This window comes from Pieris brassicae, chromosome 7, assembly GCF_905147105.1.
Source record: "Pieris brassicae chromosome 7, ilPieBrab1.1, whole genome shotgun sequence".
NCBI lineage: Eukaryota > Metazoa > Arthropoda > Insecta > Lepidoptera > Pieridae > Pieris > Pieris brassicae.
Window position 1 is genome coordinate 16,520,744 of NC_059671.1, and position 14,800 is coordinate 16,535,543.

General features: G+C 34.7%; 1 protein-coding gene across 1 annotated transcript; it reads left to right on the top strand.

Annotated features, from left to right (window-relative positions):
• Positions 1–510: 510 nt before the first annotated feature.
• On the top strand, positions 511–14,505 carry LOC123711906 (trifunctional enzyme subunit alpha, mitochondrial). Its single transcript, XM_045664759.1, has 14 exons — positions 511–706; positions 829–935; positions 1,335–1,521; positions 2,400–2,592; positions 2,800–2,921; positions 3,470–3,696; positions 6,342–6,521; positions 7,057–7,223; positions 7,912–8,141; positions 9,320–9,512; positions 10,245–10,380; positions 11,921–12,144; positions 13,552–13,668; positions 14,158–14,505. The coding sequence occupies exons 1-14, from the start codon at positions 640–642 to the stop codon at positions 14,294–14,296; spliced, it is 2,289 nt and encodes a 762-aa protein (XP_045520715.1). The 5' UTR covers positions 511–639; the 3' UTR covers positions 14,297–14,505.
• The last annotated feature ends 295 nt before the right edge of the window (positions 14,506–14,800 follow it).

A 14,800-nucleotide genomic window follows, 5' to 3' on the forward strand; every position in this document is an offset into this window, starting at 1 on the left:
ACTAAATGGGACCAATCACTTGGCACCCAAAAGTGGGTGCCAAGTGATTGTCAATGATTGCCAATCGGATACGGACGGACGGCCTGGACTACCCCTTGGCCCTTGCGCAGCTTCAACTAGCCAATATACTTATACGAGCCATGCCCCATGTGAATCTGGATCTGGCTTAAGATGATCCGATGCCGTATTTCATCTAATTAGAATTGGTCTAGACAGAACCTCTAGTCCAATCACAGACACGCAACACGATCTTAATTCGATTTCTCCATAGATAAACGGAATATACAAAAGTAATGCAATATGAGCTGAAGGCTAGATGCCTTAACACTATAGTGTATGTAGAATGTTGAAAACTAAATATGTATGAAAGTTCGTGTCGACAAACTTTCATCATACTGTAGATTGTCAATTATTGGCATTTAACTTTTCATCGCTTGTTGTCAAAGTACAATCGCAGTAGTCTGTCACTTATGTCATGTATACCTTAAATCAAAGTCATTAGGAGTTTCTCTCCTCCGCCCTCGACCCCCGCCCTCCTTTTCGTAATTCAAGAAAGTTTAGGTTCAAAGTCTGGGTTCAAATTTCTTAGAACAGATTTTTATATTAAAATTAATTCCTTTGTAAAGTTATCTCGTTAAAATGTCCAATAGTAAAATGTTTAATGCTCTAAAAATCCTAAAGCACCGTAATGTTAACTTTTTCAACCGTAAGTACAGTAGAAACTTTTCTATTTTGTTCAAGTTATAATATCCATTTTACGCTTAAATAGTATCAATTATTACTAAAAAGGCATGAAGTAAAAAGAGCTAAATACTTCTATATTTTTAGGGATGCATGGTCGGTCATTTGCGGCTGTGGCAGCTAACAATGTTCACACCAAGTGCAAGTTAGTCAATGGTGTCTATGTAATAACTTTAGACTCTCCAAATGTTAAGGTAAATATAAAACTATACTTTCATCAACTATACTTAATTTGTATACATTAAGAAAGAAAATTCTTGATGTGTGGTGAGATAATCCCAATAAAGGTATTTTTTAAAGTTTTACAAATCTAAACTTTGTGTTGCAATGGGTAAATTCTATAATATTAAATTCCTGGATTGCATTAAAAAAATTAAATTTTTAACACTAATTAGTGTTCTTAAAGTATGTCATTAAGTTTTAGTTTATAGTTTTCTATATCTGTTTTATGTGATCACAATACTTACTATTAACATAGACTTAAACAATGATGGTGATGATAATCAGTATGTTAAAAAATGTGAAGAAACAACAAAATTGGACAAATTTTTTAATAATTTTAATATTAACTTATGAAAGTATTTGTATTTTAGGTTAATTCATTAAATACTGCCGTCATGGATGAAGTAAAAGGAATAATCAATGAAGTTGAAACAAACCCTTCCATTGAGGCGGCTGTATTAATTTCTGGAAAGCCTGGATGTTTTATTGCTGGTGCTGATATTGGTATGATAGAAAGTTGTAAAACTAAGGAAGAAGTTGTCGCATTAGCAAAGAATGGTAAGTTTATTAAGTAATTTTTTTTTAATGATCTAGCATTACCTGCAGCACAAAACATGTGTTTTGAAAAGTTATCCTTATAGAGTAAATGTTTATCTTGAACCTATCTGATTTTGGTTCCTGGTGAAAATTATTAAGAGGTAAAAAAATTCATAAAAAAACATAAATTTAACCCTTATATAACACTATATTGGTGGTTAGTTTCACTTTGTTATTATTCACTGGCCATATGCTGAACTGAGACTTCGGAATACAACTCTTAAATTTCTCTTATAAACAATATGTATCTACAAACTTGTTACTTTGTCTATCATGCTACAATTCTTTATTTATCTACTTATATCACCTATTTTTATGCACCTTCCTTTGAAAAAACACCTGTGATTTTCTTTCCACATCATACAATAGAAAATAAAATAAAGAATATGATAAAACAATTTAGGTAAAACATAGTTCCTTTATCACCACAATTACAAAATAAAGTGAAACTTATATTTACCATATAAGTTATAATAGTGTAAATACCATAATAAAAATAACACACTCACATCATGTCAAAATTTAATTAAACTACATAATTACAGTAAGTAACCACTACCACATTTAATTGTTGGACCAAATAATATTATTAAATGAGACTCATTGCATAAAATTATAATTTAACCAGATGATTACATATATTAATGTTCACCCTTATTTGAAAACCAGTACATGTAACAAACAGTTTAATCTTTGCTTGACATGATAACTTGAAGTTGTTACTGTGGCATTTAAGCAATTATTGTTACAATAATTTTAAATTTAGCAATTACAGTTAGCATATTTTTTTTTAATTTGGTGGAAAAATGACCTTTAATTAGATCTACTACTATTTTAAGGTCACGCCATTTTTAAACAAATGGAGTCATCAAAAAAACCATACATTGCGGCTATACAAGGCAGCTGTCTTGGTGGTGGATTGGAGACAGCACTGGCATGTCATTACCGAATTGCAGTCAAAGACAGCAAAACAGGCTTTGCATTGCCTGAAGTTATGTTGGGACTGCTACCTGGTGGTGGAGGCACTCAGAGGTAAGACTTGTAATATTTGACGTAATAATTAAGACATTTATTTTTAATTATTCCATGAGTATCAATATTAATGTTAAGTTTCTTTTTTCTAATTCTGTTATATTGACAAAATTTTAAACAATATCTACCTTGTATTGTGTGATAGCGTATAACGATGCTTTGTTTTCCATGAAAATTGTTTATAATATTTCTTTTATTAATTTACAGGCTGCCAAAATTAACTTCAGTACCCACGACATTGGACCTAGCGTTAACAGGAAAAACAGTGAAAGCTGACAAAGCTAAGAAGTTGGGAATTGTGGACTTATTGGTCTCTCCACTTGGCCCTGGTAATAAACATTTCTCATATTTATTTTTACATATACAGGATGGCCAAAAAGTCGTGGATCAAACGCAACTAGGGGTTATAAAGCTGCAAAAAATTGTTCTACAGCACGTCCTTAAACTCGACCCCTGCAGAGTTATAATTCCACGACCCCATCTAAGACCTAGTTGCGCTTGATCCACGACTTTTTGGCCAACCTGTATATAGATACATTTCCTGAAGGTGAACTTCAAGATTAACTGAATTTTTTAATAACTTCAAAATTTTATAAATACCAAATCTCTAACTAATTAAATGAGTTAGACATTTACACCATACAGTTTAATAGAATGTAAGAATTTATAGGAATATTAAATTTCAAGTGGTCTTAGAATTATAATAAGATGGTAGTTGTAATGTGTATATTATTATTAGTAATACAATTATAAAATTAAAGTATATTCTCTATTTAAACATAGGATTCTTAAAATTTTTAAATGGTTCTAATTTTAAAATATTGAGAATAATACCCTCTGATTATATATATATTTATATATTTTTTTTTGTGTTCAGGCCTTGTTACACCCCAAGAAAACACAATGAAATATTTAGAACAAGTGGCCATTCAGGTAGCAAAAGACATTGCATCTGGCAAAATAAAGACTGAGAGGAAGAAAGGTATGATGGACAAAGTAATGGCTACAGCAATGCAATGGGAATTTGTTAAGAATATGATTTTCAACAAGGCAAAGGAGCAGGTTATGAAGGCATCTAATGGACTTTACCCGGCTCCATTAAAGGTAATCTTTTATTCATATTCAAAATAAATAAACCTACCCTCTTTGTTGGACCTTCTGCTGACCTCACATCCGGAGACCTATCAAGTCTCTGTTGACCCGTCATTGGGTTCATCGGATCATTGTATGGTTCGGAGTACTGTGCCTACTACGCGCCCTCCTCGGTCCCGTTTTTCGGGTTGTCGCCGTATTTGGCACTATCGGTCAGCAGATTGGGATGGGATGCGGTCTTTCTTTGCGTCCTACCCTTGGGGGCCTATGTGCTTTTCGTCGGAAGCTCCAGATTCCGTCGCTGCCTCTGTCGCCGAAGTGGTTCTGCAGGGCATGGAACTCTTTATTCCATTTTCTGCGGCGCCGATCGGTGGCAAGTCACAGCCCTGGTTTAAGCGTTCTTGCAAGGCAGCATCGCGTCGAAAGCGAGAATACTTTAATGCATGGGCGGAAGCGGCGATATCTCGTGATGCCAATACCAGCGAACATAAAAAAGCATATAACTCAGCCTCCAGGTCCTTCAAACGGGAAATCGCTAAAGCAAAGTCAGAGCACATCGCCAGATTTGGCGAGAGATTGGCCCAACTCCCTTCGGGGACTCGAGCCTTCTGGTCTCTCGCCAAAGCTGTACAAGGGAATTTTTGTCAGCCATCCATTCCACCGCTGCACTGAGGATGACTCGCTCGCCCACACTGCGAAGGAGAAGGCCGACCTCTTGGGCTGTCTCTTCGCGTCCAACTCGACTTTGGATGACCGAGGGGGATCACCACCGACGATTTCGCGGTGTAATTATTCAATGCCGGAAATCACATTCCGGCAACGTGCTGTTCGCAAGGCACTATCTTCCTTAGACATTCATAAGTCGAGCGGGCCGGATGATATCCCTCCAATTGTGGCGATTACTTGTGCTCCTGAGTTGGTTCCGGTCCTGACGCGCCTATTCCGGTACCTGTACTCGCTCGGCACTGTCCCGAAGTGCTGGAAGACCGCTTCGATACATCCGATCCCTAAAAAAGGCGATCGCTCTGATCCGTCCAACTATCGTCCAATAGCTATAACCTCCTTGTTCTCCAAAATAATGGAATCCATTATTAATGGCCAGCTCTTGAGGTATCTAGAGGGCCACCAGCTGATAATCGCTAATTATCAGTACGGCTTTCGTCGTGGTCGTTCGGCTGGTGACCTTCTAGTATACCTTACAAAAAGATGGGCAGAGGCAATTGAGTCCAAGGGGGAGGCACTAGCGGTTAGTTTGGACATAGCGAAAGCCTTCGACCGGGTGTGGCACAAAGCACTGCTCTCGAAGCTTCCAGCCTACGGGCTTCCCGAGAAATTATGCGACTGGATCTCCAGCTTTCTGGCCGATCGGAGCATCAAGGTCGTCGTCGACGGAGCATGTTCCGACCTTAAACCCGTGAATGCTGGGGTCCCACAAGGCTGTGTTCTATCCCGGACCCTGTTTCTTCTGCATATCAACGACATGTTGCAACTTAGCAACATTCATTGCTATGCGGACGACAGCACTGGGGATACTCTTTACACTGGCCGGGCAGGTATTTCTCGGGCAGTTGTCGATGAGTACCGGAACAAACTTGTGTCTGAAGTCGAAACTCTACTACGTGGAGTCTCGGACTGGGGTAGACTAAACCTAGTCCAATTTAACCCCAAGAAGACACAAGTTTGCGAAAAAAATCCCTTTGTCGCTACTCCTCTTTTCGAAAACACTCTTCTTGAAGCCACAGCCAGCATCGGAATACTTGGCATTGACATATCGAACGACGTTCAGTTTCGCGGTCATTTGGAGGGAAAGGCTAAATTAGCCTCCAAAAAGCTTGGTGTGCTCAGCAAGGCGAGACGGTACTTCACTCCGGGCCACCGCTTGCAACTCTATAAAGCGCAAATACGGCCCCACGTGGAATACTGTTCTCACCTCTGGGTGGGGGCTCCCCAGTACCAGCTCCTTCCACTTGACCGTATCCAACGAAGAGCGGTTCGAATCGTCGATGACCAATCCCTCTCCGAGCGGCTCGATCCTTTGGCGTTTCGTAGAGATGTGGGGTCACTCTGCATCTTCTACCGCATTTACCATGGAGAGTGTTCAGAGGAGTTGTTCGGATTAATACCTGCAGCTGAGTTTCATCATCGGACGTCGAGGCAGAATACAAAATTCCACCCGTATCACCTCCACGTCCGCCGTTCCACGACTGAGCGTTTTTCAAGGCAATTTTTGCCGCGCACCACCGCTATGTGGAACCAGCTGCCCACTGAAGTATTTCCGAACCAATTCGACTTAGGGTCCTTCAAGAAGAGAGCGTACAAATTCTTAAAAGGCCGGCAACGCACTCGAGAGCCCTCTGGCATTGAGAGTGTCAATGGGCGGCGGTATCACTTAACATCAGGTGAGCCTCCTGCCCGTTTGCCCCCTATTTTACATAAAAAAAATTCGAATTACAAACTCGTAAGTTTTTTTTAAAATAATAACGAAAATAACAAACAAAGAAAAAACCGAATTTTAAAGAAGGGACTTATGTCACCTAGTTCTTTTTTTTTAATTTTGTTGTTTTATAATTTTTACTATCTATGCATGGCATAGATTATAGAAGCAGATATGAATACAAAAACCAATTGCTTTATGTAATTTTTTGGGGAATTATCAGATTCTAGAGGTAGTAAGAACTGGAGTGGACAAGGGACCAGTAGCGGGATTTGAAGCTGAAGCACAAGGATTTGGTGAATTAGCCATGACTCCCCAAAGCAAAGGCTTAATCGGCCTCTTTAGAGGACAGACTGAATGCAAGAAGAATAGATTTGGCAAGCCTAAGACTAGTGTTAAAACCGTAAGTCATTTCTACAATTATCTAAGGCAACAGCCAGGATGCATTTATTTATTAAGCTAATTTAATATGAATGTTATACCTGAATAAAATAAATCAACGTCGATACAACCTTTTTAGGTCTGAACCTCAGATTTCTGTTCATGATCATTTGTTAATCGAATAGGCAAGTAGGTGATCAGCCTTCTGTGCCTGACGCACGCCGTGAACTTTTCGGCCCTTCACATCCTGAACATCTTTCAGGCCCTTAGCTAAGCGGCTAGGCTGTTAATTGAACGGCTGATTAAGCTAGTTGGCTGCGACATATAAAGCACAGTATAAAACTTTTTAAGGACACTTGATTTTCTGAATAATGAATTACACTATTCTTATTTACTACGTCAGTTTATAATTATATATTTATAATTTTTCACATATCATATCAAGTCCTGTCAAACTATATTGACATAAATGTGTTGTCATAACGTAAATTTAGCGCTTCAAATCCCACGAGGATTTCCTTTCCGCACAGACTATTACTAACATGACTGATTAATAGATTGGAGTTCTTGGAGCTGGTTTGATGGGCGCTGGCATCGTTCAAGTGTCCATAGACAAAGGCTACCATGTAGTTTTGAAAGATGCGACTACTGCAGGCCTATACAGAGGAATGGGACAAATTCAGACCGGCCTAGCTAATGCTGTTAAGCGTAAACGAATTTCCGCGTAAGTTTTTTTTAGTTTAATAATACTGAAAATCATGCTTTATTCGATAAAAATATTGTTTAAAGTAAACATTCGTGGTACCCTCTTTCATATATAACATAACCTTAGTAACGGTTGTTATTTACTTCTTTAAAAATATAATATTTATTATTTCTTTATCGCTTATCATATTAATTTACTTCCTAAATTCCTCCAATCTACAACTCTCCTACTAATAAATAAACAAAATAAATCCAGTATATAGACAGTAGTAAAAAAATATTTTAAAATAAATTTTCCTGATAGTGGCAACTTTATTTCGATAATTTTCTGACGTTATTTAGAGATGTCGTATATCAAAATAAATGTTTTGCTATCACATCATTATTTAAAAGGAATATATTAAAGGTAATGCATTTCAAAACCGGAAACACGGTAATACACATGCAAAGTAATCACAACAAACAAAACATTACAATCTTCGATTTGTATGATTACTACAAAATAAGTGTGGGCTGTATAGCAACAAAATCTTGTATAATTAATTACCTTAAGTTAGAAACAGATTACAATAAATTTACATTACTTGCTTTCTGATTAAATATAGAAAGTATTTCGATTTAAGTCGAAAAATTTTCGAAAGTTTGAACGTGAATCGTGTGATGGAACACATCAATATATAATATTGATGATTGATATAAATTTACAGCTTACAAAAGGACAAGCACTTGTCAAATCTATTACCAACATTGGATTATGCGAAGTTCAAGACAGCAGACTGTGTTATTGAAGCCGTGTTCGAAGATATTAATATCAAGCACAAAGTTATTAAGGAGATCGAAGCCGTGGCTCCCAAGCACTGTATAATCGCTACTAACACAAGTGCAATCCCCATCACTAAGATAGCCGCTGGTAGCAGTCGCCCGGATAAAGTTATTGGTATGTATACATACAAAATATACAAGATACAAATCATTAATATTCATTTATCTTGTATCCTGTATCACAGAAAGTTATTTGCATTCAAAATTATACCTATACAAGGGAAGCAGCTAGGATTATACTAAATGCAAACTTTACAGAAAATTACCTCAAAACAATTAAAACTCACTATCACTATTCAACACGTTCAACACGTAGAAAATTAAACAACGAATTTATATTACCCAAATACAATAATTTATATGGGAAAAAAACATTAGACTACATAATTCCAAATTTAATAACCTCGCTACCAGCTACACTACATAAATTTAAAAAAAAATATAACATAAATCAAACAATTATAAATTATGCATAACAAAAATTATGCTAATCAGACATTATCGTCATTTAATACATATTCTAATCAAAATTCTCGTCAAGAACAGGTTTCTAGCATCGGCTATCTATGGAGCGTCAATGTTTCAATTGGTTTATGACGTTTTACGTGCAATTTTAATGGTTAGAATGTTATAGTTTATATGCTGGCCTTAGTATATATGTTAATAATTTAAATATGTTCGACGTCCTGGTAGACAGAAAAACTGTGTACAGTTTGTGTTTCCGCTACACCAACTTCCTTTATACTAAGATCATTTAAACAATAAATAAATTTATTTCGAGGAATATTACAGAAATTCAAAATTCAAAAATATATTTTGTGGGTAGTTATAAAATGTGATCTATGGAAACGGTTACCCTCATTGACAACATATGTCTTGTTTGACTCAGTTTGGTCGGCACGAAAGTGTGATAGCAAGTAGTCCCGAGTAAAAATACGAGTTCTAAATTCAAACCTTTTTTAGTCATTTTATTCTTGCGGCCATAGATGCCGCGAGAACATGGCATGTTAATATGGCAACATTTAAATAGTCTAGATCATAGAATCAGATCGCTATCGTAGTCTATTAATTTATTTATCTGAATCAACATGTATGTACACATACACTAAATTAAAACAGAAATTACAAACTAGCAAAGGAAAAACACAGGCAACCAATGAACTAAATAGAAACTTAAGCCTCATTAAGAGCGTCATAAACAAAATTACTTTAGGTACGATGATTGTTATGAAATAAATGAATATTTTCTTTAATGTTAGTAATTAAATTGTGCTTGTATATTTATGTTAAAAGGTATGCATTACTTCTCCCCGGTGGACCGTATGCAATTACTCGAAATTATCCGCCATCCGGGCACAAGTGATGATACAGCGGCTGCCGCAGTAGATATAGGTCTGAAACAGGGCAAAGTGGTCATTACTGTGGGAGATGGACCAGGATTCTATACTACTCGCATATTGTCTACTATGTTGAGCGAGGCTGTCAGGTTAGTAAAGGCCAATTGTACTTTCTTTCCCAGGCGTACAATTATTATTAGTTCATACTTTTGGAACAATAATTCGATACGTAAAACTAATTCTAATACTTGCTAAAAAATCAAGTCTTACTTGGTAACAAATCGTATCAATTCTTAAACTTTGGCAACTCGCGAGCCTTCTAGTATTGAGGATTTCCATGAGCTCACTTCATGTCAGATGAGCCCTCTGCCCGATTGCTCCCACTGTTATATAAAACAACACTCTTACGCATATATTTTGTATGTGTCTCGTTATATACGATCATTAGTTAGTTATATTTAATAAATTAATATATGTTATATTCTCTATGTTCTGTCAGTAACATTAACGAATTATTAAATCAATATATACAACAAAATTATGAACAATTTCTAATATACATAATGGAGCATCATTTCCGTTTTCGTTTCTTTATTTTATCATATCTTTATTTATACCTTTATGTCAAAATTTATAGCGTATTGAGACATAACTCAGACTGCTTGTTTACCACAAACTTATTGAATTTGAATTTATAATCTGTCTGGGCTAACAAATTACGCAATCACAAAGTCTGGTGCAAATTTTTACAACACATCATACTGACGAAGCTATAATTTTTTATTAAATGATCTTGGATACAAGTCCTTTAGACGGTCAAATATTTCAGCCATAATTGTATTGATATAAATAATTCCTGTTAAGTTTTTAAATATTTTTAGGTTATTGCAAGAGGGTCTAGACCCAAAGGACCTGGACAAGAGAACTAAGGAGTTTGGCTTCCCCGTGGGTGCTGCTACGCTCGCTGACGAAGTTGGAATCGATGTAGGCGCACACATCGCTGCTGACTTGGCTAAGGTAATCTTTATATTTATAGGACGTTTTACACACACATACATCGATCATTCCCCCACACGCCTCGATAAGCAAATTATTTGTAAATTATCTTTGTTAGTAAATTATGTTCGACGTGTTTTTAATTAAAAAATTGAAAATATTATCTTGTTCTTAAGAAAACTGTGAATTATATTAAACACTAAAATAACATATATATTGAAATAAAATAGATTAGGTTTAATGTTAAGCTATCGACTAGGTGCGTGCTTATTTAATATATACAATGTTTTAATTATGCAAAGCGTTTTATATATCAACTAGTTGCCCCCGCGAACTTCGTTTCTCCTTAATGTGGTTTTAGTTAGGCATAATACCGTGACACGAAAGAATAATTTCACTGTATTATCGTCACTATAATTTGAATTTGATTTACACTTCGGTCTAAGTAACACGTGGTTGGCTATGCTAACACCAAAAATTAAAAAAAGTACAAATAATTGAATTTCACTGTATTTCGTTTACTAAAAAATAAATTTAATTTATACTTTAGCCTCAATAACACGTGGTAATCATGATATTGAATTGTAGCTTATATGACACGTTTGTCGGTTTACCATAGTAGTGCCATCTATTGATTACTTACTCAATCCAGTCGAAAAGTATCGACATCTGTTAGAATATTTTGGAGTTAACAGATAATTGTGACTGTCAATTAATTATAGACAAATAATTTGCAATAAAATAAAATTGCGACTATAATTAAAGATCTTAGCTATCCTATCTCTTAAGTTGGACCAGACTGCTCACGATGTGCCAATTTAATTTAAAGTCGGTTAAGTAGTTTAGGAGTCCATCGCGGCAAACATCGTGACAGGAGATTTATATATATCAAGATTTATTAATCATAAGTCTCACTGCATTGCGCATAAACAACATATACAAATTTCCAAAGCATCTAAAATATGTATCTATTAAAAGAAAAAACTATATAAATACGAAACCAGCTAAGGAAACGTGTAGGTCTGCTTAATATTTTTTCAGTAATGTTGTTTTGTCAGTAACATAACTCACATCGTAATAATCAAAACAGTAGAAATGTTATCGCCATTCATCACTTTTAAAAATGTAAATTAACTATTTCTATTTTTTTCTCCCAATTGCAAAAAGCTCTGATCATATAATAAATGCAACTGTCAGCTCAATACTAAAACAAATATATGACAGAGAGTACAAATCCATTGCTATAACGAGTCTATTATCTATGATTTCTAGTGTTATTACGAATTCTGTGCATATTATTCAAATTGACAGCACTACAACCCTGAGATATTCGTATATATTTTTTCTTAAAAGACAAGATGTTGATCAGCCTTCTGTGCTAAAGCTTAAATTTTTGAAGTTAAGGCACACCGGCTTTTACGATCTTTCCCTTCAACGTAAATGCCATTGATCCCCATAGAACGGAATTCATTGGTGAACAACTGTAAACGTACACCATCCCGAACGTTAAATAAGCACAGTTCATTTATTAAGATAATTTTAATATTTCATATAAATGCAGGCCTTCGGTGATAGAATCAGCGGAGGAGACCTAAACATTATGCAGGACTTGGTCAAATCTGGATTTATGGGCAGGAAGTCCGGCAAAGGCTTCTACGTATACGAGAAAGGTACCAAGAACAAGGATGTAAATATGGATGCAATTCAAATGCTTAAAGACAAGTACTCTTTGGAACCACGAGGAGCTTCGACACCGGAAGACCATCAGTTAAGAATGGTTTCTAGGTAAGCATTCAAATTTTAGTTGGTTATGCATTTTTGAATATTTATAGAGAAAATCACGTAATTCTAATTCGTGTCAACACTCAAGTCACATACATCCCGTATTGAACGCTGTCAAATGTCAATAGAACATATAGAATGTACAATGTTTTGACAGCCCTTGAAATTAGATTTAAGTTTGATTATGAGTCTAGTATATAGGCCCTATAGTCAGTATGATGGGTTATTGGGACCGCTACGGATTGATACAGCTTCTCGACCTTAGCCACTACTGGCCTGTCAGTGAACAGATTCTTGAGGATCCTCCTTTAAGGCTGGAGGAACTGTTCACCATCCTTCCACTAATGTAGGGCCAGCGACTTAGACTAGACGAGGATAATACCTTCTTTACGTTGCAAAAGGCGCACGACACCCTACTTTAAAAAATTTGTTTGCGCTCTCGTGTTAAGAATTCTGGTTTATTGACTAAAATTCTCTCTAGCCTCAGTTAATTTAAGTTGTTAACACGATCAAATGCCAATACTTCTAAAGCTTCTTCCGTTTCTCCAATCTAGAAACTAGAGCTTTTGATTCCAAAGCTTTTTAATGTTATGTATAGAAAGGATCGTTTTACAAATGCAGATTTCATTGCTTAATAGGTCATCAAATAAAAAAATTCTGTATCAAAAAATTACCTATGCTATATTAGGAAATAAACAAATTATCATAAAAGAGATTTTGTTTTAAAGAACACTATTTTAGTACCTATTAGCAACCTAAAACGGATTAAGCGAATAAGTAAACAGTCAAAACCGTTTACGACGACATTGTTTAGATCATACCGGTTACCAATTTTATTATATTATATTGACCAAAATTAAAAAAAAAAGTTCCGGCTGAATTCTATTGTATTAAGTAGTTAATAACAACGTCATCGGCTGTTACGACTATCGGTTTTTACGACCAAATATGAGTAGTCCCTCCGATGTCGTACGGTGTAATCTATTTTAGATTTTGACTGTATTTAAATTTTTATTTAATAAAATAATTGTATATGCATTTACTTTTCTTCTCTTTTTTGGTAGTGTAACATTTTGATTATTTTTGTCATGGTTATGTTCACCGTAATTGTCATATATTTTTGACATAAATAAAAAGAATAAATATAATTCCATTTTAGGGTCAAATATAATGATAAATAAATAATAGTAATATTTTAGTTAAAATCTAAGGCAATATGCCTTAGCTGGAGGACTAGTAGTTAAAGGAGTCTGTAGATCTGTCAAACAACCGTTTTTTTGTTTGTTTGTCATTTTGGCACCTCTAAATACAATTTATGTTTTGGTTGATTGGTTATTAAATCTTAAATTCATTTTGAATAACTTACAAAATTTCTTGTTTTCGTTTTCTCCTGACCTTGTTTTTTTTTAGATTCGTCAACGAAGCGGTGCTTTCTCTAGAAGAGACAATCCTTCACAGTCCATTAGAAGGTGATATTGGTGCCGTTTTCGGTCTTGGCTTCCCACCGTTCACTGGTGGACCTTTCAGGTAATTTTGTTTTACAATACAATAAATATCCTCAGATAGTCTGTGCAGAGAGGGAACCGACGAGAAAATTCTTCTTTGCTATGTACCAATATTATATTCTCTTAATTTTTTCATATAAAGTATCAAGATGATTAAGCCTTGTATTCATGGTAAAAATTTGTTTAGCAACAGTTTATCAACATTGTTGATGAGTGGCAAGAATGTTGCTGGAAACTTAAGTCTATTAAATTTAATATCAGTGCGGAAGTACTAGTAATAAATTTTACTAATTAGGAAATTAATTTTTAGTAATAAACAATTATTCAGTGTAATTTAGTTAAATGTATTAACATATACACAAACTATAAAACAGATTTCAAAAAGCTACTTGAAGTATATCACTTGATTTTTACCATATGTACATAAATACAATCTATACAGTGTAATTTGTACAATTAGTACATATCTTTCTTATAAGGTAATATGAATAATGGAGTTGTCTTTTTATAGATGGGTGGACCAATTTGGAGCTGATAAATTAGTGAAGAAGATGGAAGAATACCAAGGCTTATATGGAGCTCCTTTTAAACCAGCGCAGACCCTTGTTGATATGGCCAAAGACAGCAGTAAGAAGTTCTACAAAAATTAATAGTCCTATATACCTTCCTGTGAAATGCAATTTGAATTAGAAATATTGCAATATCCACACTATAAGAGATTTATAAAACGTTTTCTAAGATATTGGATGATTGTTACGGTTATTATCGTTTTATATATTGTGTATTTTTGAAACATTTTTTAAGTATGCTTAAGAAAAACTTAGTTTATGATCAAGAAAATAAACTCTATTTATTAAAATGATATTTTATTTAATAAAAGCTAAGCCTGTGATATACGAAAATTCTAGTTCATATTTTGATTTCTTTAAAGGAAACAATATTCTCAATTTAAATTTACACAATTATTTTTTATTATAATAAATGTTAATTGTGATTGTGAATGTGAAAAAATAAATTTCTCACTATTAACACAAATACAAATTATTTACAATATTCTTAACCTACATAGTAATAATAATTAAAAATTGATAAATAATTGATAAATAGAAAATTAAAACAAATTTTAAAAGTTAGGTCTCCTCCCTCGCTGTATT

Bases quoted from the DNA above. Each gene is read 5' to 3' on its own strand.
- LOC123711906 (XM_045664759.1), top strand. From the start codon at position 640: ATGTCCAATAGTAAAATGTTTAATGCTCTAAAAATCCTAAAGCACCGT. The intron at 707-828 runs GTAAGTACAGTA...CTATATTTTTAG, and splicing joins TAATGTTAACTTTTTCAACC to GGATGCATGGTCGGTCATTT. The intron at 8,142-9,319 runs GTATGTATACAT...TTATGTTAAAAG, and splicing joins TCGCCCGGATAAAGTTATTG to GTATGCATTACTTCTCCCCG.